At 36.1% G+C, this 23,484-nt stretch overlaps 1 protein-coding gene across 4 annotated transcripts; it reads left to right on the forward strand.

Annotated features, from left to right (window-relative positions):
• Positions 1-9,625: 9,625 nt before the first annotated feature.
• On the forward strand, positions 9,626-23,030 carry HEMK2 (HemK methyltransferase 2, ETF1 glutamine and histone H4 lysine). 4 transcript variants are annotated; one of them, XR_013995057.1, is made up of 7 exons: positions 9,645-9,800; positions 11,772-11,858; positions 12,513-12,603; positions 16,093-16,176; positions 17,947-19,275; positions 19,374-19,515; positions 20,545-21,403. XR_013995057.1 is itself a non-coding variant. In XM_081075679.1 (6 exons), exons 1-6 carry the CDS (start codon positions 9,652-9,654, stop codon positions 20,649-20,651), a joined length of 660 nt encoding a protein of 219 aa, XP_080931805.1. In that variant the 5' UTR covers positions 9,626-9,651; the 3' UTR covers positions 20,652-23,030. The 4 variants fall into 4 exon arrangements, 2 of the variants coding, with proteins under 2 accessions (XP_080931805.1, XP_080931806.1); XR_013995058.1 differs by having other exon boundaries at positions 19,178-19,275; XM_081075679.1 differs by lacking the exon at positions 17,947-19,275 and having other exon boundaries at positions 9,626-9,800; positions 20,545-23,030.
• Positions 23,031-23,484: the final 454 nt, after the last annotated feature.

Below are 23,484 nucleotides of genomic sequence, written 5' to 3' on the forward strand. Positions count from 1 at the left end.
CCCTCACTCACAAATAATTAGTGCCACCCCTAGCAAGAGTAGGCACAAAGGTAAACTTTCTCACAAGAACGGAAAAAAGCCTTTGATGGGAATCCTACTCTTTGCTACATTTATGCTATAAAATAGAAAACATTTAAATGCAATCAACAAATATTTAACAAGAATATTATGAGAAAGGCATAGTGCCCAGCTCAGAATATTCCATAACTTAAACTATAAATTCAACTTTCTTAAGAATAACAACTATTTTTTAAAAATTCCCTCATTAGCAAATCAGTACAGGTGAAATGGGAATTTGAGTTGCAAATTATTAAATGATCCCACTGGAATGCTGTCCTTTGAATGTTGTCTCTTCAACTTAACTTTCTTCTGAGGTTCTTCTGTTTATACACTCCAAAAAAATGTATCGAGGCAATAACTGAAATTTAGAAACATGTTCCTGAGTCACCTGGACCACATCAGAATTCCCCACTGCATCCTTTGAATGTGCTCAACAACAGACATTTATTTCTCCCAGTTCTGGAGGCCAGCGGTCTCAGATCAGGGTACCAGCTGTCTCTTCTCATAAGGACACTAATCCCATCATGAGGGCCTGCTCTCTCATGACCTCATCTAAACCTAATTATCTCCTGATGGCCCCATAATTTTTTATGTTATGGCTTCAACATAAAAAATTGGGAGGTGGTGAAGGCGGGACAAAATTCAGTCCATAGGAAGTGCTATGCAAGATTCCATCAAAGGAGAATCTCAGAGGTGGTACATGCTGTGGCAGACCTGATCAAGTGAACCCTTTAGTTAACCTCCAGCTCTCCTGGGGGTTTCCTCCAGGCTGCAGACAAATAGTAAATGTGATTATGGCTGAAAGCTTATTTCTCAGGATCTCTAAATGTGGCTTCTATGTGCAACCCCCAAAGGGCATTTGCTACCAAAAAGTGTAGCTTTGCAGTTAAACAATTATATTTTTGAAATGAAGTTTATGAAGTTTGAGTTTTCTTGAATTGCCATCTCTAAGGAGGGACCAAATGATTAGGCAGGAATATGATTTTTTTAAAACCTAATCTCACTTTTTAAAATATTTTTATTTTTCTTGAAACAAATTGATAGGGTAAAGTTTCATAAGCCAGGAGAAATATTCAGCTTATGATTTCTAAACTAAAATATCACTGTGCTGAAAAGAGAATTGACTGAGTGTCCATAATTAGCATTTTAGTGAAAACTCAGTTTCAGAAAGACAGTGAATTTCATTCACAATTTGTTAAAAAAAAAAAAACAGCAAAGTATAGCCATTAAACATAAAGGTTAACTGAAAAAGTCTGTCTATTCTGAGCTTTATTCTGTATAAACACAATGTAATTATGACTTCTGTTGTGAATTTCAAAAAAACACTATAAAATACTGCAGCAAGGGTGGCATTAAAATGTGAATATTAACTTTCCAGTAATTTCTAGAAATTGTAATGAAATCTGTTTGGCAATAACATGACATTTTGACAACAATAAAAATATTTTATGTAGTTATGTAAGTGATAAAAAGAAATGTTTTATAAAAATTTATCCAGAAGGACTTTTAACTAGGAAAAACAATCATAATTAATAAGATTTCGTAAAGTACACAGGAGCCAAAGATAACTTTTAGACCAGCTGAAGGTGATGAGGTCATTGCTGGTTCTAAGTACATAAGAACTGACCACCTGTGGAGATATTTTTTAAAGCACTTAGAAGAATTAAGTTTCCAACTAGTGACAGGCTAAGAGAGTCTCCCCCTTTTATGTGACTTTCTATTGAGCCAAGGTAATGGATTTGAATGTGCACTTCAGCTTTTTAAGCAGCTGTTCCCAAGGATGCTGAAGTAAATGTGTAAACCGTACAAGTACCAGCTGGGGAAAAAAAAAATAGATGAATCCCTTATTTCTGGATGGATTATGGAGCCTAGATTTCATTTCCAGGATAGAATGTGTCCAAAGCAATCAAATTTAAGAAGGGGATTGTGAAATTATCCAGTGGATGAGTAACCATCTTGACAATAAAATTGGCTGATACAAACAAAGCTGTGCTGGCAGGTAAGCATACCATTTATTGCACTGGCCATTCAGTATTGGAGGGATTTTTTAAAACATGTTTAATTGAGATCTTTATAGCAGGAGAATATTAACAACAGCAACACCAGAAGAACAAAAAAATACACACACACACACACACACACACACACCTCACCTCATTCAGGGCATAAAAGATCAAGTAGAATGAATATCACCTCATTCAGGGCATAAAAGATCAAGTAGATATAAAATAAGATTCTAGAAGGCCTAAAAAACTAATAAGGTAGATCCAGTTACTTTAGTGATTTTATACTTTGAAATCAGAAAATAAATTTTCTTTTCAAGAACAGGCTAGGAAAGACATTTTTAAACACAATACAAGAATCAGAAAAGACTCTTTGGAGATCCAAGATGCAGAGTAGATAAACACTGTGCCTGCATACTTCTGGGAATACATTACATTAAAACTAAATTATAGAACACTCAACCTGCAGAATCACCTGAAGTCTAGCTGAACAGAAGTCATATAACTACAAACACAAAGCAGAAACCATGTCGAGACTGGTAGGAGGTGTGGAGACATGAAACTGGATGGCTCCAAACCTCCGTGTGGCGGTTGAAAACTGGGAGGGATATCTCAGCCATGGAGATTCCCCCAGAGGAGTGAGGGACCATAGCCCCACACCAGCTTCCCCAGCCTAGAGTGCTGGTGCCGGGAAGAGGAGCCCCACAACAACTGGCTATGAAAAACAGTGGGGATGGAATGCGGTGGGAAAAGCAGAAGTCCTTTTAAAGGGCCTGCACACAGTCTCACTTGCTCTCAAGTACTCACATTGGGTTCCAGCGAAGGGACAGTAACTCAGGGGGTGTTGGAGACATACAGGGGACAGCTGGCCCCAGAACCAACATACTTGGAGGTTGGCTTCAGACCACAGCAGAGCACCACCCAATTTACCCCAAAAGTGGCACACACAAAGGGCAGTCTCAACAGGCAGCAGAGCCTGCTGGGGAGAATCTCATTCAGTGGGGTAAGCCCCCTGCAGAGCAGCCTGTAAGCTGTGGACATGGTCAAACCACAGCCAATCAGCCTGAGGGTCAATCCCACTCACAGATGTGCCAATAGCAACCAAGGCTCAACTATAACAGGAGGGCACACACAGCCCACACAAAGGACACTCCTGGAATGCCTAGTGTAGGTGACCAGGGAGACTGTGCCAAAGCCCTATAGGGCACCTAATACATACGGCCACCTGGCCAAGACTGGGGGACATAGCAGGTCTACCTAATGCATAGGAACAAATAGATAGGCAGCCAAAATAAGGAAACAAAGAAATACATCCCAAATGAAACAACAGAAGAAAACTCCAGAAAAAGAACTAAACAAAATGGAAGCAGGCAACCTACCAGAGACACAGTTCAAACCAATGATTTATAAGGATGCTCAAGAAACTTAGTGAGAACTTCAACAGAGACATAATAAGCATAAAATAGGACATAAAAACCATAAAAAACAACCAGTGGGAAGTGAAGAATACAATAATTGAAATGAAGAATGCACTAGAAGGAACCACCAGCAGAATAGATGAAGCAGAGGATCAAATCAGTGATTTAGCAGAAAACACCCAATCAGAACAGCAAAAACAAAAAAAAAGAATCCAAAATAAAAAATAAAAATAAAAATGAGGATAGTTTAAGAGACCTCTGGGACAACATCCAGTGTAACAACATTCACATCATAGGGGTACCAGAAGGAGAAGAAAGCAAGCAAGGGATTGAGAACCTGTTTGAAGAAATAACGTCTGAAAACTTTCCTACCCTGGTGAAGAAAATAGACATACAAGTCCAGGAAAAGCAGAGAGTCCCAAACAATATGAACCAACAGAGGCCCACAACAAGACACATTATAATTAGAATTGCAAAGGTTGAAGACAAAGAGAGAATCCTAAAAGCAGCAAGAGAAAGGCAACTAGTAACTTATGAGGGAGCTCCCATAAGATTGTCAGCTGATTTCTCAACAGACACATGGCAAGCCAGAAAGGACTGGCACAAAATGTTCAACGTTGTGAAAAACAAGGACCTACAAGCAAGATTACTCATCCCAGCAAGGTTATCATTTACAACTGATGAACAGATGAAGAGCTTTCCAGACAAGAAAAAGCTAAAGGAGTTCATCATCACCAAAACAGTATTACAAGGAATCTTAGAGGAACTTCTTTAAGATGAAAACAAAAATAAAAATAAATATAAAAATAAAACTTATGAATAATAAAATGGCAATAGCTACATATCAACAATTACTTTCAATGTGAATGGATTAAATGCTCCACTCAAAAGACATAGGAGGGCTGAATGGACAAGAAAACAAGACTTACTTATGCTGCCTACAAGAGACTCACTTCAGATTGAAAGACACACACAGACTGAAAGTAATGGGATGGGAAAAGACATTTCATGCAAATGGAAATGAAACAAACAAACAAACAAGAAAGCTGGGATAGCAACACTATAACAGACAAAATAGACTTTAAAACAAAGGCTATAACAAGAGACAAAGAAGGTCCTAGTAATCCCAATCCAGGGATTTACCTGAAGAAACTCAAATACTACTTTGAGGGGACGTGTGCATCCATATGTTCATTGCAGCATTCTTTACAATGGCTAAGATGTAGAGGCAGCCTGGGTGTCCATCAGTGGAAGAATGGATAAAGAGAAGGTGGTACATATATACAATGGAAAATTGCTTGGCTACGGAAGGGAATGAAATCTTGCCATCTGTGGCACCATGGATGGACCTGGAGGGTATTGTGCTGAGTGGAGTGTCAGACAAAGATAGATGCATTGTGATTTCACTTATATGTGGAATCTAAAGAACAAAACAAACAAACAAAACAGAAACAAACTCATAGATAAAGAGAACATATTGATGGTTGTCAGATGGAAAGGGGGTTGGGAGTAAGTGAAAAAAGTGAAGGGATTAAGAAGTACAAATTGGTTATTACACAGTAGTTATGGGAATGTAGGTTATAGCATAACGAATATAGTCAATAATATTGTAATAACTAGGTATGGTGTCAGAGGAGTACTAGATTTGTTGGGGTGATAGAGGGGAGGAGTTTGGGGTGCAAGGTGAAAAGTGACGAGATTAAGAAGGGATTAAGAAGGGATTAAGTGAAGGGATTAAGAAGTACAAACTGATAGGTACAAAACAGTCATGGGGATATAGAGTCAAGCATAGGGAATGTAGTCAATGATGTGGTAATAACTATGTATAGTGCCAGGTGGGTACTAGACTAGTCAGGGGATCACTTCTTAACTTATACAAATGTCTAACCACTATGCTGTACACTTGAAAATAATATAAAATAATATTTAATATCAACTGTAATTGAAAAATATAAAAGGGGGGAAAGGTGAAGGGGAATAAGGGGTCCAAATTTCCAGGTATAAAACAAATAAGTCCTGGGGATGTAATGTACAGCATGGGGAATATAGTCAATAATATTGTGATAGCGTGGTATGGTGTCAGATGGTTGCTGGATGTATCATGGTCATCACTTCTTTAGGTATATAAATGTTGAATAACTATGGTGTACCCCTGAAACTAATATAATATTGTATGTTAGTTATATATATTTCTTTTAAACTTTTTTTTTTTTTTATTTCAGTGTGTTTTTCCAGAACCCATCAGCTCCAAGTCAAGTAGTTGTTTTAATCTAGTTGTGGAGGGCGCAGCTCACAGTGGCCCATGTGGGGATCGAACTGGCAACCTTATTGTTAAGAGCAGGGCAGTTAGCTATATTTTTAATAAAAATATTTTAAATCATCAGAAACAAAAAAATGGATTTAATAGTTTTTAGATATCTGCATAGCAAAAAATATTGTAAACAAAAGTAAAGGCAATAACAAACTGGAGGAAAATAATTACCAACCATATATGAGAAATTTCCATGTAGTAGACATTTTGTGTTCTTTGACCAGCACTCATGTCAGCACCGTAGTTTTGCTCTGGGGGTACCCTTCTGGCTGTCTGGTTGTGGAGAGGCCCCATCCCAGACCTCAAGATCATGTTAGCTGTCTGGGTACAGGATGGATTTAAATATGAGCACGTGATCCATTTGAGTCCAATAAGAAAGAGTGAATGATAGGACTTTCGTGCAAGCAACTGAAAAAGACTATTCCACAGAATTTGGTGGTGTGAAGCAATAATAATGCAGGCATCTTGGTAGCAGAAGGAAGGCTAGCCTAAGGATGGAACTGAAGAGGCAAAACCAAGGGATGAACCCCACAGACATATACTGGTCCCTAAATAGATTAAATAGAAATAATCAGAATGGTCAGTGTCTATTAATGTTCCGTGTATTGGAGTAGTGGGTGGGCAAGGGGTAAACAATTAGAAGAAATTTGGGGAATTCCAAACTGTGATATACAAAAACTATGCAAATGAAAAAGTAGTTATTAATAGGTTTTGTGCGTTAAATTGTATTCCTCAAAAAGATATGCTGATGGGGGGAGGGAGATGAGGGTAAGGGGGATCAAATATATGTTGATGGAAGGAGAACTGACTCTGGGTGGTGAACACACAATGGGATTTATAGATAATACAGAATTGACACCTGAAATTATGTAATTTCATTAACAATGGTCACCCCAATAAATAAATTAAAAAAAAAAAAAAGATATGCTGAAATCCTAAAATCCCCATCCCTATACATATGTGTCTTCTTTGTAATTAGGGTCTTTGCAGATGTAACCCTAAAAAGTTAAAATGAGCTCATACTGAATTAGGGTGGGCCCTAAATTCAATGACTAGTGTGCTTGTAAGAGATTTGGAGATACACAGACATGAAGAAGGCCATTTGTGGACTAAGGCAGAGACAGGAGTTATGCTGTAGCAGGCCAAGGAAGGCCAAGGATTGCTGGTGACCACCAGATGCGAGAAGACGCAAGAAAAAATTCTTCCCTAGCGCCTTTATAAGGAGCATAGCCGTTCTGACACCTTGATTTCAGACTTCTAGCCTCCAGAACTATGAGAGAATAAATTTCTATTGTTTTCAGGCAACCAGTTTGTAGTAATTTGTTATGGCAGGCCTAAGAAACTAATACACTAGGTAATTATTAACCACCAGGTGATGAAAGTGAACTGGCATCTTAAGATGCTTAACCATAGAGCTGGGAGGACTATGGGTGGAGCTGGGCTCCGTGTTAACTCTCTAGTCCTAACTTCCTGTTAAAACTTTGTAACTATTGGGGGAGAGATACTAATAAATAACATAGCCTTCTTGGAATTGGGGCTTTTCTTTTTCACATGGGGGCAGCTGGTTGGAGTGCAGGTCGGAAGTGTGCATTTGGAACTGTCATCCTGGGGTGACTTCGTTTTCTTTTTTCTTTTTCCAAATAAACCGTTCTTTTGGTGAATTTTCTAGTTATTTTTTGCCAGCCAACAAAGGAAAAGGAAAAAGTTGTATAAGAAAGCAAACGTAACTGGCATAATACGCAGATCAGTTTTGAATAGCATTTATATAGACTGAATAATGTAAAAAAACATTGGGAAGATGAGGTGAGGGGGACTGGCAATTACACTTATTTATTGGAAGCAGGAGAATTAAATTCTTGCCTTCTCTCATGAGAAGGTTATCTTCTATCATGGGAACTCAACAGATAATGCTAAAGTTAAGAAATCAAGTAATATAATAACCTTGGTATACAGAGATATAGAAAAAAATGGCTGGAGAAACAGCTAAAAATTGAAAATGATCACCTCTGGAGAATGAGACATAAGAAATAGAGTGGACTATTTTTCCAAAACAAATCATCTATTACTGTTTGGCTTATTAAACTCAAATGATATCAACTTTGATGAAAATAAAAAAATTTAAAAAGAAAAATAAGCAAAATTGAACAGACAATTCACAAAGGAAGAAACTCAAATGATGAACATACGAACACATGCCTAATCTCAATTAGCAATTAAACAGTAAAGTTAAAATTGTGTAACACTACAATCCTGCTGATCTATTCTGGGTTGAATCCCAGAAAAATTTTGTACAAGATTAGATAAAAACACATTTAAGAAAGTTAATTACAGTGTTGTTCATGATAGTGAAAATGGATATTTATCTATTCCAGATAGAAAAATGTTTTATATTTTATAAGACTAAAATACTATATGGCAATTAAAATAAGTAAACTAACTTCATATATGTGTATATATATATATATATATATATATAAACATAAATCTCATAAATCTCATATAATGTTGAATGAAAAAGTTTAAAGAACAGTATGTCCAACCAGGTACCAGTTATACAAATTTGAAAACACATAAACTACATGTTATTTATGAATATGTGATTGTAAAAGCATAAAAACATGGGTTAGATGGATACACACCAAATCTATGAGAGAAGTTACTTTGGAGTGAGGGTTACAAAATGGAACTGAAGGTGAGTACAGAAAGAACGTCCATTTCATTCGTAATATTATAGTTCTGATATTTAAAAACTGTTTTAAGGGAACATGAAAATACTAATAATTGTTGATTCTAGATGGTGGGTACTAAGGACTTTAAAAAATGTAATCCAAATACTTTTCTGTATTTTTATTTCTCAAATTAAAAAAAAAAACAAACTAGATGTAAACATGTTTTACTGGGAAAGAAATTTCAGAAATTGACTAAAAAAGAATGCAAATACCTGAATAGTCTAATAACTTATAGACAATAACCCAAAACATCTGACGACCGACCACCCATGAACAATGGTACCAAACCCAGCCAGTTTTATGGCTGAATTGTATCAAACGTCCTAGAAACACTGTCCTAACTCATCCTCCGAAGATAGCATAATCCTGATACAAAATAGAGCTAGATTATTAGCGTTTGAAATTCAGCAGTGTATTAAAAGAAAAACGCATCATCTTGCTTGAGTGAGGTTTCTAAAGAGAGTGCATTGATGCGAAAATCATAGAGTGGAATGGTAGTTTGCAGGGGCTGAGGGGAGGCGGTGTGGGGCGTTCTTCATCTGAATGAGATGAATAAGCGCTAGAGATCTGCTGTACTACACCGTACCTACAGTCAACAATAATGGCTTGTGCAGTTCCTATTTGTTAAGAGGATAGAGCCCATGTTAAGTGTTTTTATCGCAAAAAAAAAAAAATTGTTAAAAGAAAAAAATAAACAAGGCAATTTTTTTGTAATATACTAAACTAAAAAAATGAGAAAAAAAATTTAATCTTAAACCTCAAAGTATGACGTTTAATGGTGTAAAAAATAAATAAAAAGTACAATTTAGTAACCATTATATATTTTTTCAATTCGTTTAAAGTAGGAACAGAAGAAAACTGTACCATAAACATTCCCCTTAGTCAAAAACAATTGACGCATTCTGTCAGGTACTGACCCACAAACTGAATTTAAATAGTCTAAAGAAGAAAGCAAATGTCAGTCCTGTAACAGCTTATACAGGTGTTGACTTAGAAATTCAAGGAGCATCAACTGACAAACCGTTAGAAGCCAGCAGGCCGGAGGCCACTCTCCCCCGGGCGCCCCGCCCCTACTGCCAGGCGAGCGTCCGAACACTTGCGCATGCGCGGTGTTGACGCATGTGCGTGGGATGGAGACAAGAAAAATGGCGGCGCCCAGCATCCCCACGCCACTGTACGGGCACGTGGGCCATGGCGCCTTCAGCGACGTGTACGAGCCTGCGGAGGATACGTTCCTGCTTCTGGACGCTCTCGAGGCGGCGATGGCCGAGCTCAAGGGGTGCGAGGAGGGCGAGCGTCCCCGCGGGGGAAGGCTTGAGCGTCCTGGAGAGGCGGCGGCTGCAGGGTCTAGGAAAGGACTGTCGCGTTCCGCCCGGAGAGGAGGCGGTGTCAGCCCACTTAGCAAAGATTGACAGGAGATTGCCGTCACTGAGGATTTTCCTGTAGACACGCGTAATGAGTGTGCCAGGGCTCTATCTGCTTTTTCCGAAGTATTGTTTTGGTCTCAGGAGCTTCATACCTCCTTGTCATGGCAGGGTGCACATACTTCTAAGAGCAGCAATATAATACATTTTAAAACAAAAATATTTCAGAAATATTGCGTATTAATATAATCAAGAAATATTAAAAGCATTGTGACGTTATTTAACTTACTCAGTGCACAAAAGCACCCTCTAGCAACGGCAGGGCGCAAAAATGAAGTGAGGTTGTAAGATACTGGAATGGGGAAGTATTTTTAAAGCCACTGAGTAGCCCCTTACTCGAGTCTGTAGCAACAGCCATGAGCCACAAATGGACACTGGGCACTTGAAATGGGGCTAATGCGACAGCAGAACCGAGTTTTTCATTTAATTGTAAAAAATTTAAATAGATGCAGCAAGTAGCCTAGACAATTTTCCCTAGCACCCTACAAATAATAAAATTGATTTGTTGGAATGCTTGCTATAAATTTTAATAACATGAAAAGAATGAATACCTACATTGTAATTTTTTTTTGATGAAAGGAATTTGGGTAATTAGATGTACTTAAAGATCAAGACTTGAAACGGATTTTCTCAGGATGAAAAAAAAAAGCTGTCGGACGCCAAAGATCTATCTTGTGTGTTTTTATCCCTTTTAAACTCGCTCAGATTTTTCCATGTATAAAATGTCCCAACTCTTACTAGTTTTTCATTGTAAATGATGGAACCTTTGGATTTACTGGAATATAGAATGGGACAGCACTGTTTTATTTGTCTTTTATTGTCAAGATATCCCAGAACGATTTACAAGCACAAATTGCATTGCAAAGTATGCTGTAAAAGGAGCTGCTTTTGTTATCAAGTTTGGGATATTTCTGGTCTAGGAATTTTAATTATTTTTGAGACTATGATAAGTTATTTTCAAGTAGAAGCCACCTGGTAAAGATTCAGCAGGCCTTTGAACAGCATAATAAAAGCTTGTCAGATGTGTGAACTGGTCCCAAAAGTTAGAAACCCAAATAGTTTGTTGTTGGATAGTTTGGGGAGTTAGGTGTTAAGAAACCCCTAAATCCCATCAAACTTTGTAATGGGGATAATTGGTGCTTTTGATGTAAGATTATAAGCAAGGAAATTAATTGAAGGACAAAAATACAGTAGAATGAAGAATATATTCAGTAGCATTCTTAAAATTACTAATATTCTGAGATCAAATACTTCAGTATTTTCCAAATTCAGTGCATACGTAGCTGTACAAATATGAAATTTCTTTGATGCTCTAAATCTATTATCCATAGAATGGGGGAACTTTCTTTCCCTCACATATAATGATGGGTTATTGTTATATACTTTTAAATGACAGAGAAATGTCTTTCGTAAATAAGTATTGTAATAATACTAACCCTATCATTTTAAGAGATACTAAACTAGGATCTCTTTGTGGAAAAGGCTGATGGCTTTCATATTGAAATTTCCAACCCTAAATTAACATCATTCCATAGTTTTTATGTAATGTTTTGTAGAAATTAATTGAAAGCCATCTATTATATTACTATTTTATGGACTTAAATTACCCCAAATTTTAACAATTTTGAATGAATGCAATATTAAATGAACATAAAGTAGTGAGACATTAGCTTATTTATACATTTATATTTCCATAGATTGCAGGTGATTGATAGGTGAGTGATAATGCTGGAGAAATATAGATTACAAATAGCATGAGAGTTATTTTCCGTGATGTGTATTTTAATCCTACTGTACTAATATTATTTTGTTTTGTTTTTTTTTAGAGTGGAAATATGCCTTGAAGTAGGTTCAGGGTCTGGAGTGGTATCTGCATTCCTGGCCTCTATGATAGGTCCTCAAGCTTTGTACATGTACGTGTAAGAATATCAAATGCATCTACCTCTTCCAGAGATACAAGTACTATAAGTATTGCTTGAATGAAATCATTTTTGTAAGTAGATATTATGTATCTGATAGTGTCGAAGTATAGTAAGGACTCAAGACTATGTAATTATAGAAGCAGCATAAGAATTTTAGGTCAATCTCTAAGTTTGAATTATTTTATGTAAATAGTTTATCAGAAAAAATTGAAAGTTATTAAAATTAATTTTTAGAAAATTTGGGAATATAGAAATTATAAAGATAAAAATCACCTATAAATTTTACCCCACATGATCCAACTAGTTGCCTTCAGTTTTATTTTTCATTTCCTGTTTTTCATTTAATAGTATCATGAATATTTTCCTTTCAAAGATTCCTTTTAAATTTCATTGTTGATGGCTGCATAGTATTCCTTCATTAGATTCATAATTTAATAAATTCTTTCAGATGTGTGTGCAGTTATATGTATTCTACTCTTGCACATCATATAACAACAGTCCTTTTCATCAATATAACAGATCTTTTTTTATTTGCCATTAAAACATTTAATTTTTTTTTTCTAAATCTGCTTTATGTAAAAGGAATGGAACATTCCTTGAATTTTTCAGTAACAGATTTGTCTCTTCTTTCTTTTCTGTTTATAGCTGCACTGACATCAACCCTAAGGCAGCTGCTTGTACCCTGGAGACAGCACGTTGTAACAAAGTTCACATTCAACCCATAGTTACAGATTTGGTGAGTCATGAATCTTTGCCCAATAATAATTAATTTCCTTTTCAAATAAGGTCAAAATGATTTAGGTCAAAGAAACTCGAGTGGTTAATTAACTTTTAACCCACTAAACAGTATACCCCATAATTTATAAAGTAAATTCTTGACTGATGTAATCCTTCTTGTTTACAATTCACAGGGAATGTCTATTGGCTTGTATAGATCAGACATCTTTCTGTCAGAAGTGACAGAGAATCCAGTTCAAACTGGCTTAAATAAAGAGTGGGTGGCTTTAGGCACAGCTGGCTCTAGGAACTCAAATGATGTTACAGGCATCTTTTTCTTAGGTCTGAATTTCTCTCTAGTGGCTCTATTCCTAGGCCGTCTTTCCTTTCCTGGTAACAAGATACTTGCATGTCTGTATCTTATTCCTCAGCAGCCCCCCACCCCCCACCCCATGGAAAGAAACTTTCTACTCAGTTAATCTAGCAGAAGCCCCAGAATGTGTATAGTTTGGATCAATTTGGGTAACGTGCCTATGTCTCTCAGTCTCCCACTTTGGCCAATGGGGGTTGGAATGTGGAAGAGATTGCCTTAGGCCTGTGCCATGGTCCCCCCAACCCCTGGGTTGGATGAAACCTTCTCCAAACCACTTGGATTGAGAATGAAAGAGGTAGAGCTTCCCCAATGAAAAAGTGAAGGAGAAGTAATCAGAAGAAATGGGGAGTGGGCCCTAGGCTGGTGACAGCAACAAATGACAACTACAGAATCGTCATTTTATTTTAAGTTATATATCATACATTTTTCAGTTGCATATAAAATGTCTTCAGCATTTCTTGACCTGTAGTCTAACACTGATAAATGTTTTTGTTTAGCTTTTCTGCTTTATTAAATTCACAAATGGTTTTGCAGCTTAAAAGAAATTAGGCCAAAGATGTAAGAAATTCTTTACATATTACTAGAAGTTGCTACTACTGTTAAAAACTAGATTATCAAGAAAGGTATTCAAGTGACTGACATGAGACCAATTCGGTGATTTTGCTGTTTAAATTTTTTAACTGGTTTCTTTAATATAGCTGTAATTAGTATTCACTGTTTTTGATAGAACCATAAAACTTTAGAGATAGAAGAAATTCAGAATTTTTTAACAGAGGTGGAAGCTTACGTAAGGTACGTTTTTGAAAGACATATAGTTAAATGAAAAATCCAGAATTTAAGGCGAGACCATATGAATCTAGAGGTCCATGGTGTCGTTCATGCCAGAATCAGTTCTTTCATAGTAAAAATTGGCCATGATTCTATTGATTTAGGGCAGAGAAAAAGCAGCCATAGCCTGCAGTGCTTTGGAGCTTTTATTTTCTCTTTGTCTATCTTGTCACTTGCTCTATGGTGTCTGTGGTGTCATAATTCCCCTAACCTGTTGATAGCACTTCCTCTCTCTCTTTTCATGTGCTGTGTGCTAGAATAACAAACAATTAATTTAGATTTGTATTTAAACTAAGAGTTAAGGGACTGAATAAGTGCCTCTCATATGAGTCAAGTATATGCGTTTTGCTGTGTGGATTTTAAACTTTCTTGTCAGAGGCCTGTTGTGCTTACTTCTCAGTTCCTGGACATGTTCCAGTGCTCTGAGACGATCCAAACGCTGAGTATGGACGATTCATATTCGGGTGAGGGATGCCTGTAATCAGGCTTTATATCCAGTCCACTGTGACTTTCTTCTTTAAATCCATTTTCTTTATAACTCCAAAATTTTCTATTTGTTTTAACGTCAATTTTTTTCTGTATTTAAAATCCAATGCCACAGTGATTATACAGTATATAGTACCTCAGGGCCATCACAAAGTTACAAAGCAAATTATTTTCTAGTTTGCTGTCAAGATTTCTGCAAAATTACATTTTGGATTTCTTTTTATAATTTGAGAAACTTAGTATCTTTACGATTGAAAACAAAGCTTTTTTTTTTTTCCCCTCAAATATATTTCCTTACTTTCCAATGTCGTTACTAGCAGATTACCTAGTCACCTTTCTACTTATATACATCTGAATTACTTCTCCCCCAAATGGTTATCTTTTCTCTTTTTAAATGAGTAGAGAAAGAAGATTTACCTTTGTAAACATCTCTTCAGAAGTAGTACTCCTGTGTTCTCTTTGATCTGCATAGTTAGCAGGCTTCTGAAGATAATAAAAATGGAATTGCTTTTTAGAAAACTAGGTAAAATGGAAATTCAAAGGCAGTTTCACAATATTTGTAAGTGGCTCCACGATATGCCCAATACTTAGATGCTATGGCTGAGTATTAAATAACTTTTAATCACGTAATGTGAAAGCTATTCCCTCTTTAATTTTGTTTTGGCCAGTCCGATTGCATCAATGAGGTCTACTTGGTGTTATTCTTTAACATCTTTTATAAGCTTAGAAACGCCCTTTTGACAAAGAGAAAACGGGTCTGGGTCACTCTTAGATTGGCAACAGTAACTGTAACAGTATCCTTTTTTCATTTATATTGCATTTATTCTTGTAGTCCAGAATGTAATAGTGATTTTCCATAGTAAGTCTCCCTTTAAAGCAAATTCATTTAGCAAATAAAGGTCCATTTAAAGAAAAATATCCAGCAAATAATGGTATGTAACTGTGCAGATGGTGAAGAATTATGAAAATGTTAATAGTTTTGGACACTGCCTTGAGATATGTCAATATTCCATCTCAAGATACAGGCTCAAAATTCATGGGTAAGAGTCAGTATCAAGAGGTAACTGAAGGAAATAGCTTTAAGGTGAGAACTCATCCTGACACAGTATTTTCACTTTATAGTGCTTGTGAAGGTATAGGATAATAATCAAACATGATTTTTAAAATATTTAGTTATTTAACTCAATCAAAGGAATACTTTAAATGGCATTTTACCCTAAATATACTTTAAGACATTTTTCTTCTTGTTCAATAGAAAATTGTACTCAGTTTAAAGATTTATAAAATGACAAAAAAAAAAAACCCTGATGTTTTCAGTGTCTCCTCTCAGTATTTCCAATTCTTTCTTTGATATCTCATTGTTTTCAGTCAATACAATTTGCAAATAGTTAAATAGAAATTTTAAAAAATCCATCTTCTGATGTTTTCTGTCATCTCATGAAACATTTCTCTTGGTTAAAGAAAATAAATGTTTAAGTTAGAGGCTGTAGCTTTAAAGTTGTACACAGATTTGTGTAGAACATGTGCTACAAAATGAGAGCTGGCCTCCTTATTTTATCTTCTACAAGTGAAACCAGAGTATAAACATATGAGCTGTTGGAGAGAGGAGACTTTCCTGAGCATTTTATTTTCATTCTGATAGTATATTTTTAGGTAAATTCATATCTTTATCTGCATGAAAAGTAAGAATATTTATCTCTATTTCCGTTTATTAGTGTGGCCTTTTAACACATTTTTTTTTCTAAAAACATGAGAGATATTTTTAAAGATTGATTGAATGTGTATTCTGGCTTAAAAGTCTGACTGTGGTTGAACATTTAGGTCAAAGGCTTGCTGCCAAGATTGAAGGAAAAAGTCGATCTGCTGGTGTTTAATCCCCCCTATGTGGTGACTCCACCTGAAGAGGTACATAGAACTAAACTTGTTAATATTTTCTGTTTTCTTTCTGAAGTCAAATGAATTTCATCGTATGACACATCAGTAAGCTGCTGATTAAAACAAATTGCTCTGATTTTACTCCGAATTGTGATTGGGTACTACTGGTAGATGTAGGAAAGGAACCTAAAATGGAAATCCAAGCTGACCCAAATCTATCCTTAAAAATCCCATCCAAATCAGGCCATGGTATTTAAATCCGTGCGCGTGCACTTGTATCCTGCATTATAAATGACAAATTTGCAAAACAAAATATTTTTAATCAACCATAGACCTTAAATTGACAAAGGAATTCTTTCTGAAAGTCTCAGGTTCCCTCCTTTCATGGGTTTTATCAGGAGTGGGGGTGGGGAACGAATTCCCATTTCAGGTGGGGGAAAGATTCACCTTGAAGTGTATGATTTTTAAAATCTCGTATTAAAGAGGTAAAGCATATGAACCATTTTCCAATTTAAAGAGAGAATGGTCAAGGCAGACATTTTAATAATGGACTAAGGCTAACTTTCCTTTGAATTGTACGTATTTTATTCTTCGTTGATCATTCTCTGGCAAGGCTGATAAGCATTGTATTCCTGTCTACCCAAGATGGGGCAGGCCTATTTAGCTGCTGTTGCTACTAATGGCTGTTAAGCAGCTAAGAACTCTGCTGACTCGTGAACTCATATGAGAAGGAAAGTCATTGTCATAATGTGAACAGCAGTTGAGGGAAATGAAACTTAATACAACTCTCTACAAGCACCATGGGAATAAGTCTCAAGAATGATAAAAAATGTTGCAGTCCAAATCTCAGTACTTGAGATCTGATTTAAGGAAATCATTGAACAATAGAATATTGGAATTCACAAAATTGTTTATTGCTTCTTTATTGAAGGTGGCATATAATATGAACCTATATATGCAACAGAAGAGAAACAGTTAAGTAAATCATGGCCTATCAGTTCTACAAACTACTGGGAAGACTAGTGGGTGAAGAGGAGTCTCTGGGGACATGGGGACACGGGTGGGCTTCCCTTCTCCCATATGCTGGGTACTAAGCTCTGTGCCTGCGTCTCCTGAGCCTTACCGGGGCCAAGGCTCCGGAGATGACTGAGTGTGGGCGGCCTGGGCTCTGTCCCTGTCCCAACAGGGACAGTGAGTATCACAATTCCTGTGAGCCGAGTAATTAGCTGTAGAGCAGGGTCCAACTGCAGCACAACAGAGATTTCCTGGAGCTTAAAAACATGTTTTACAAAGTAAAACCTAAGGAAATGAATGAAAAGAGAATGTGGTCTCTGTCAAGACTTGAATCAGTGGTCTGAAAACCAAATGCAAAGAAATATTTTAGTGCATAGGGCATGAAGAAAATCAGAAGGAAATCATGAAGGTAAAAGAAGAGACTCAGAGGATAGATGCAGGAAGCGCAAAACATAGTAGGAGTTTGTACATAGAGTTGTGTTTGTACTCACGAGAATATCCAGAAACAGGTTAGGTGCTCGTGGTTTGTGCTTGTGACCTACGAAGGGTCAGGAGCTGACACAGCAGTCAACCAACACGACCCCTCCCTCACGAGGGTAGAAACCTCCTTTCTGTGGCCTGTGAGAATGTGGCTGGTGCCAGCCCATCTTCCTGGAAGGGCATCTCTGGCTGAGCCTCACTGGGGCGGCGTGTAAACAGGGTCCAGCACACGGGTCCTGGTCCATACTGGAGCAGAATGCGAGACAGGCTTTCAAAAGCTGCCATTGCCATACGCTCTCTCCACAGACCACTTTCCCTGATGAAACATCCAGAGAATGGGGGAGTAAACCAAGGAAGAGGAAGACAAGTACCCCAGAGAAAGAAGGAATTATAAGAATGCCAGAAATGGGAAGTCTGCTAGAGGAAAGTCTTGACAAAAACAGGAACTGATACATTTCCTAATATGACTCATTTTGTGGAAAGTTGTATTGAGAAACCTATGATAAGTATAGGAATAACTTAAATAGATACAAAAATTGTGCTCACTTCGGCAGTACATATACTAAAATAGATACAAAAATTTAAGCAAATGACACATTGAATGCCCATCAGTAGCTAAATAAGATTTGATAATTTTCCACCAAAAAATATTATAGTTATTAAAAGAGCAAATTAGAACTATGCTAGATGAAGAGATTTCCATAAAGTATTGTGTGAGAAAAGCAAAATATAGGTAGGAAAGTACAATATAATCCTATCTTTGTAAAACATGAAAAAGAAAAATGTGTGTGTGTGTGTATGTATGTACATGGGGGAGGAGCTCACTAGCAAAGCACTAAAAGGGAAAAGTGCAGTTTTTTTTAAAGCTAGTCTATAAACATTTCTCTTATTTGTAAAATTTATATGGTTATAAGTATAAGGAAGCAAATACCACGTTAAATGAATAAAAGCAGAATTTATGATTGTATGTAAATCATAAGAAGTCATGATTGTATATAAATAATTTAAAGTACGGACAAAAACCATTGAAGGAAATAAAGAAAATACTTGTGTTAGGGTTAGTTATTTTTGAGTGATTTCTTCAAAATATTCTTTAGTTTTGAAAACAATATACAATGGTAAGGATCTAAAGATTTTTTAATACTGTATACTCTCAGGGGTTTGTGTCTACAAAATAATTAGATTGTTATCGGAAAAAATGTGATAAATGGGTTCCTAAAAATGGTCTATGTGTTTCATACTTTAAGTAATCTAGAGACATCCAGGTGCAGTGGTACGTTTTGAAACTTTGTTTCTGCAAAGTAAATCTCTTACAATACAAGCTATTTTCTTCCAGTTGTTCTATGTTAAGAATTACCTGTCTCTCAATATATGCATTGTATTAATAGTAACTATTATTAAGCCCTTAATAATATGTATAGGGCACTGTTTTAGAACTATATTTCCTCACTTTTTTCTAACAGTGGACAAAGTAATTTTTTATCATTTTTCTAATTTTACAGATAGTTGGAAACTATTGTTTTTTCTAATTTTACAGATAAGGGAGGGAGTTAATTCACAAAGATAAAGTTACACAAGATCACAAGCCAAGAAACGGTGCGGCTCAGATGAAATTTCACTGCCTCCTGGACAGCAGTAATAAAAAATACATACTTGTTTGGTGAATGTTATGGTGAACGTTACTTGTCAATGAACGTAACTTGAGTCAAAACATTCTTTCTTACTGGTCACAGGTAGGAAGTCACGGAATTGAGGCAGCTTGGGCTGGTGGCAGAAAAGGTCGTGAGGTCATGGACAGATTCTTCCCACTGGTTCCGGATCTCCTCTCACAAAGAGGGTTATTCTATTTAGTTACCATTAAAGAAAACAATCCAGGTAATACAGGCCAGTTTATCTTTTAATCACTTACTTTGCTAAAATCAGAAGTTAATAATGTCAAAGATCGTAATTTATAAAGTAACCTGGGATGTTATGAATATAATCACTGACGACTAATATAGACAACACATGTTGAAAGAGAGGGATTTTTTTAGATTTGGGTTTTTTGTAAAGTATTGTCTTGGGGGGGCAGTTTCCCCAATTCATAAACTAATATTCAAATGCAAAATCTACAATTTCTTCTTCCAGCACCTCACCCTCAATATTGTGAATTTTTTTCTCCATCTCATGCCCTTGACAATTCTGCTATATCCTCTTTAGTCCATCTGAAGTTTTATCATGAAAGCTATCTCATGGTATAGACTGTTGTATCTTAGTTTTCAGATTCCTTTGTAACTAAATTGACCATAGTCTGTCTTCTCTTTTTCTATATACCTCAGTTTGATTTTTATCTTACACTGTATATTATCCCCAGCCCCTCAAAATCACATCATGATTACTAGGTTTGGGGTGTTTTTTTTTGCAACTCCATTTTCTTAGTTCAGTCATTTTAGTGTTGTTTATAAAAAGAAAGGTTTTGCCTTTTTCAGTACTCCTGAAATGAGCTACTTTATATTTACTACCACTGTGCAGTGTTACTGTACAATTTGCCCATACCTTCACTGATACTTTTATCCAAAAAGGAGGATATAAATCAGAGGTTGCAGCCAAGCAACTAAAAAACTAATTACCTGCTGTAATAATAAGTAAGTATAATTGATGTTTCTATTGAGTCCAGAGTGGGCTACCACTACAAAGCAGGCCATTCTATCTGATTAGAATTCTCAGCAACACCTTGAAAATACAAAGTGCTCCCGTCTGACACCCAAGTTCATGTTAGTAGAAACTTAACTTGGTATTCGTTGTTTACTCAGATGAACAGTTTGTACACTCTATGTTTATCATTTATTAAATTGTTTAGTGATTATACACACTTCACCAAATGATTTAATTGGATTTTACCTTTTGCTATAATTTTCATTTTAGAAGAAATTTTGAAAACGATGAAGATGGAAGGTCTACATGGGACTACAGTACTTTCCAGGCAAGCAGGACAAGAAATCCTTTCAGTCCTAAAGTTCACCAAGTGCTAATATACAGTGTGTGCTCTATATTATATGGAATGTCTACATATTGAATATATTATATTGAATATACATGTGAACACATATTATCTTGAGTACACGTGAACAGTATAGATATATAGATATATATAGGTATAGATATAGAAACTGAATGTATTCAGCATATTTCAAAACTGAAGTCATTTCTTGGTTAACAAGTAAAATTGTCGGAAATAAAGTTACATAAAATGGTGGAAGGGTTGGGCATTCTCTTTTCCTCAGGAATTAAACCTACAGAAATACTTGCATAAATGCTAGTAAATACATATATTTTATATCTATAATTCCATTTTATATATGAAAGGTATTTACATATGAAAGAATATTCATTTCAGCATTGTCTGTAATAGCAAAACAAGGACGTCAACCTAACCACCTATCAGTAAAAGGACTGGTAAAATAGATTACAATATATCCACGTCACTGAATGGGAGTGACATCCAGCTATTAAATATGAGTAGGATTTGTGTACACTGAACCATAAGGGGGCCATGATGTACTTTTCAGACAGACACACACGAAAAACAAGTTGCAAAACAATATTATCCTATGTGTATATTTTTGAAGGTAGGTTTGTATGTGTATATAAGAGGTTTCAGAAGATACCAGATGGGAATGGAGGAATTTTCACTCTTTTGTGGTACCATTTGCTACCACAAAATAATGTTATTACTTGTATGATTTTTTAAACTTTTTTATTAAAAAATTTTTTATTTACTTTCACTTGCTTATTGTCTTCATTCTATTACTTAGTATGCCTTCTGCGTCCATTCTTCTCCCGGGTGAGATTTTTTCCCTACGTTTTATCCTTTAGCGTATATTTCTGTTTTCTTCTTGCATATATGTTGTAAACTGCTGTACATTTTTCTTACATCGAGAATTGTATATAAACTCACCACTTTTAAGTTAATCACCTTTTTAAAAACTTTGCATGTGTCTTTCAAGACATGTCAAATTACCTTTACTAAATTTAGAAACCTCTTCTTCCGTAACTTCCGTACCATTCAAAATCAATGAGCAGGACTGTGTAGGACCAGAGTGAGAGGAATCCAAAATTTACTTTGTATTTGGCTACCAGAATCACTTGTGGATCACTTTCAGAATCACTTGTGGAAGCTTTGGAGGATTATAAACTCCTAAATCCCACCATAGACACATGGAGTCTTCTGCTGAACAGATACAAAAACTGTGTTTTTAAAAACATACTTCCCAATATTTCTTAAGCCTGCCAAATTGTATGTAGAACTATTGCTTTCAATAGCACTGTCATTTAACCCTTTGGACAATCTAAAGAAAGAGTGGAATTATCTTTCTTTGATGTTCAGAAAGGTTAAATAACTTGTTGAAAGCAGCACAGTAATAAAAGGTAAAGCCAGTATGGCAGCATTCATACACAGATCTGACTTCAAAAGCTTTTTATCCATTTGCTTATGCTTCTTTCAGCAGCAAAAGTGTCAAAATTAGTATTTACTTGAATGTGATACCTGTAAATGGATTCCCCTTCCCAGAAATAGATTTCTCTGAAATCTTCAATAACCTCTTATATCCCAGGGAGGAAAAAAAAAGATAAAAAAATCTTAGAATGTTATTAATGGGCTTTCAGTCATAATTTGGAATAGGGTCTTGAATACTTTTCAGTAACTGTTTGAAACACTTTAAAATTAGCATAGAGTACTTCTAGTGACATAGGAGACTAAAAAGCAGAGAAATGATACATGAAAGGTACCCAAAAACTTCACGTACTATAACTGTCATGGACTGAATTGTGAACTCCCCAGATTCCTATGTTGAAGCCCTAACCCCCAGTAGCTCAGAATGTGACTGTACAGGAGACAGAGACTTTAAAGAGATAATTAAGCTCCAGTGACGTTACTAAGGTGGGCCTTGATCCAGTCTGACTGGTGTCTTTATAAGAAAAGGAGATAGGACGGAAAGGGACACACCAGGGCTGCTTGCACACAGGAAAGACCATGTGAAACAGGAAGCTATCTGCAAGCCAAGGAGAGGCCTCGGGAAAAGATGGACTGGCAACACCTTGATCTTGGACTTGCAGCCTCCAGCACTGTAAGAAAATAAGTGTCTTGTTTAAGCCACCCAGCCTATGGTATTTTGTCATGGTAGCACTAGCAAACTAAAACAGTGGCCAAAGACAGGGGTGTAGCACATTACAAACCAAGGAAAGAATACTAGTGTGAAAAGTAGATGCTAATGCCCTGGTGATCCATGAGAACTGTGGCCAGGAGCCTTACGCAAGAGAGCAGCAAATACAGCTCCTTCACTGTTAAAAAGAGCTGTTAAATATTTTAAACAGAGGGCCTGTAAAACATCATTTCGCCCAAGGAAAGCAGCAAAAAATTAACTTTGGACCTTGAATGGAAAGAAAAAGTAACAATCTGTGAGAAATAAAATCCCTCATCTATGCTACACTCTGTTGTAGGATTTATATTATCTGTGTGGAGTAAAAACATTAACACGAAAAAATTAACATTAAAAGTATCTAGACACATTGATCACCAAGAAGTAAAACTACAATCAGTAAGAACAGAAGAAAAAACAACAGAATTGGACACCTAAGGAATATAAATAGAACTGTTATATTCAGATTACAAATTGTTGGAAATGTTTGAACAATTAACAATCATAAAGCACACAAGAAGATACTATCTGGAAAGAACAAATTCAAGGCAATTTTTAAAAATGAGAACTAGAATTCCCCAAATCAAAAACCACAAAGGACAGAGTAAACAGATCTAAGAAGAGACTTAATGATCATGAAGGATAGAATGACAAGGTGTAGCAAAAC

Source organism: Rhinolophus hipposideros, assembly GCF_964194185.1.
Source record: "Rhinolophus hipposideros genome assembly, chromosome: 2".
Classification (NCBI taxonomy): Eukaryota; Metazoa; Chordata; class Mammalia; order Chiroptera; family Rhinolophidae; genus Rhinolophus; species Rhinolophus hipposideros.

Coding starts and splice junctions, on each gene's coding strand:
- HEMK2 (XM_081075679.1), top strand. CDS start 9,652: ATGGAGACAAGAAAAATGGCGGCGCCCAGCATCCCCACGCCACTGTAC. Junction 9,801..11,771: donor GCGATGGCCGAGCTCAAGGG/GTGCGAGGAGGG, acceptor GTTTTTTTTTAG/AGTGGAAATATGCCTTGAAG. Junction 11,859..12,512: donor GGTCCTCAAGCTTTGTACAT/GTACGTGTAAGA, acceptor TTCTGTTTATAG/CTGCACTGACATCAACCCTA.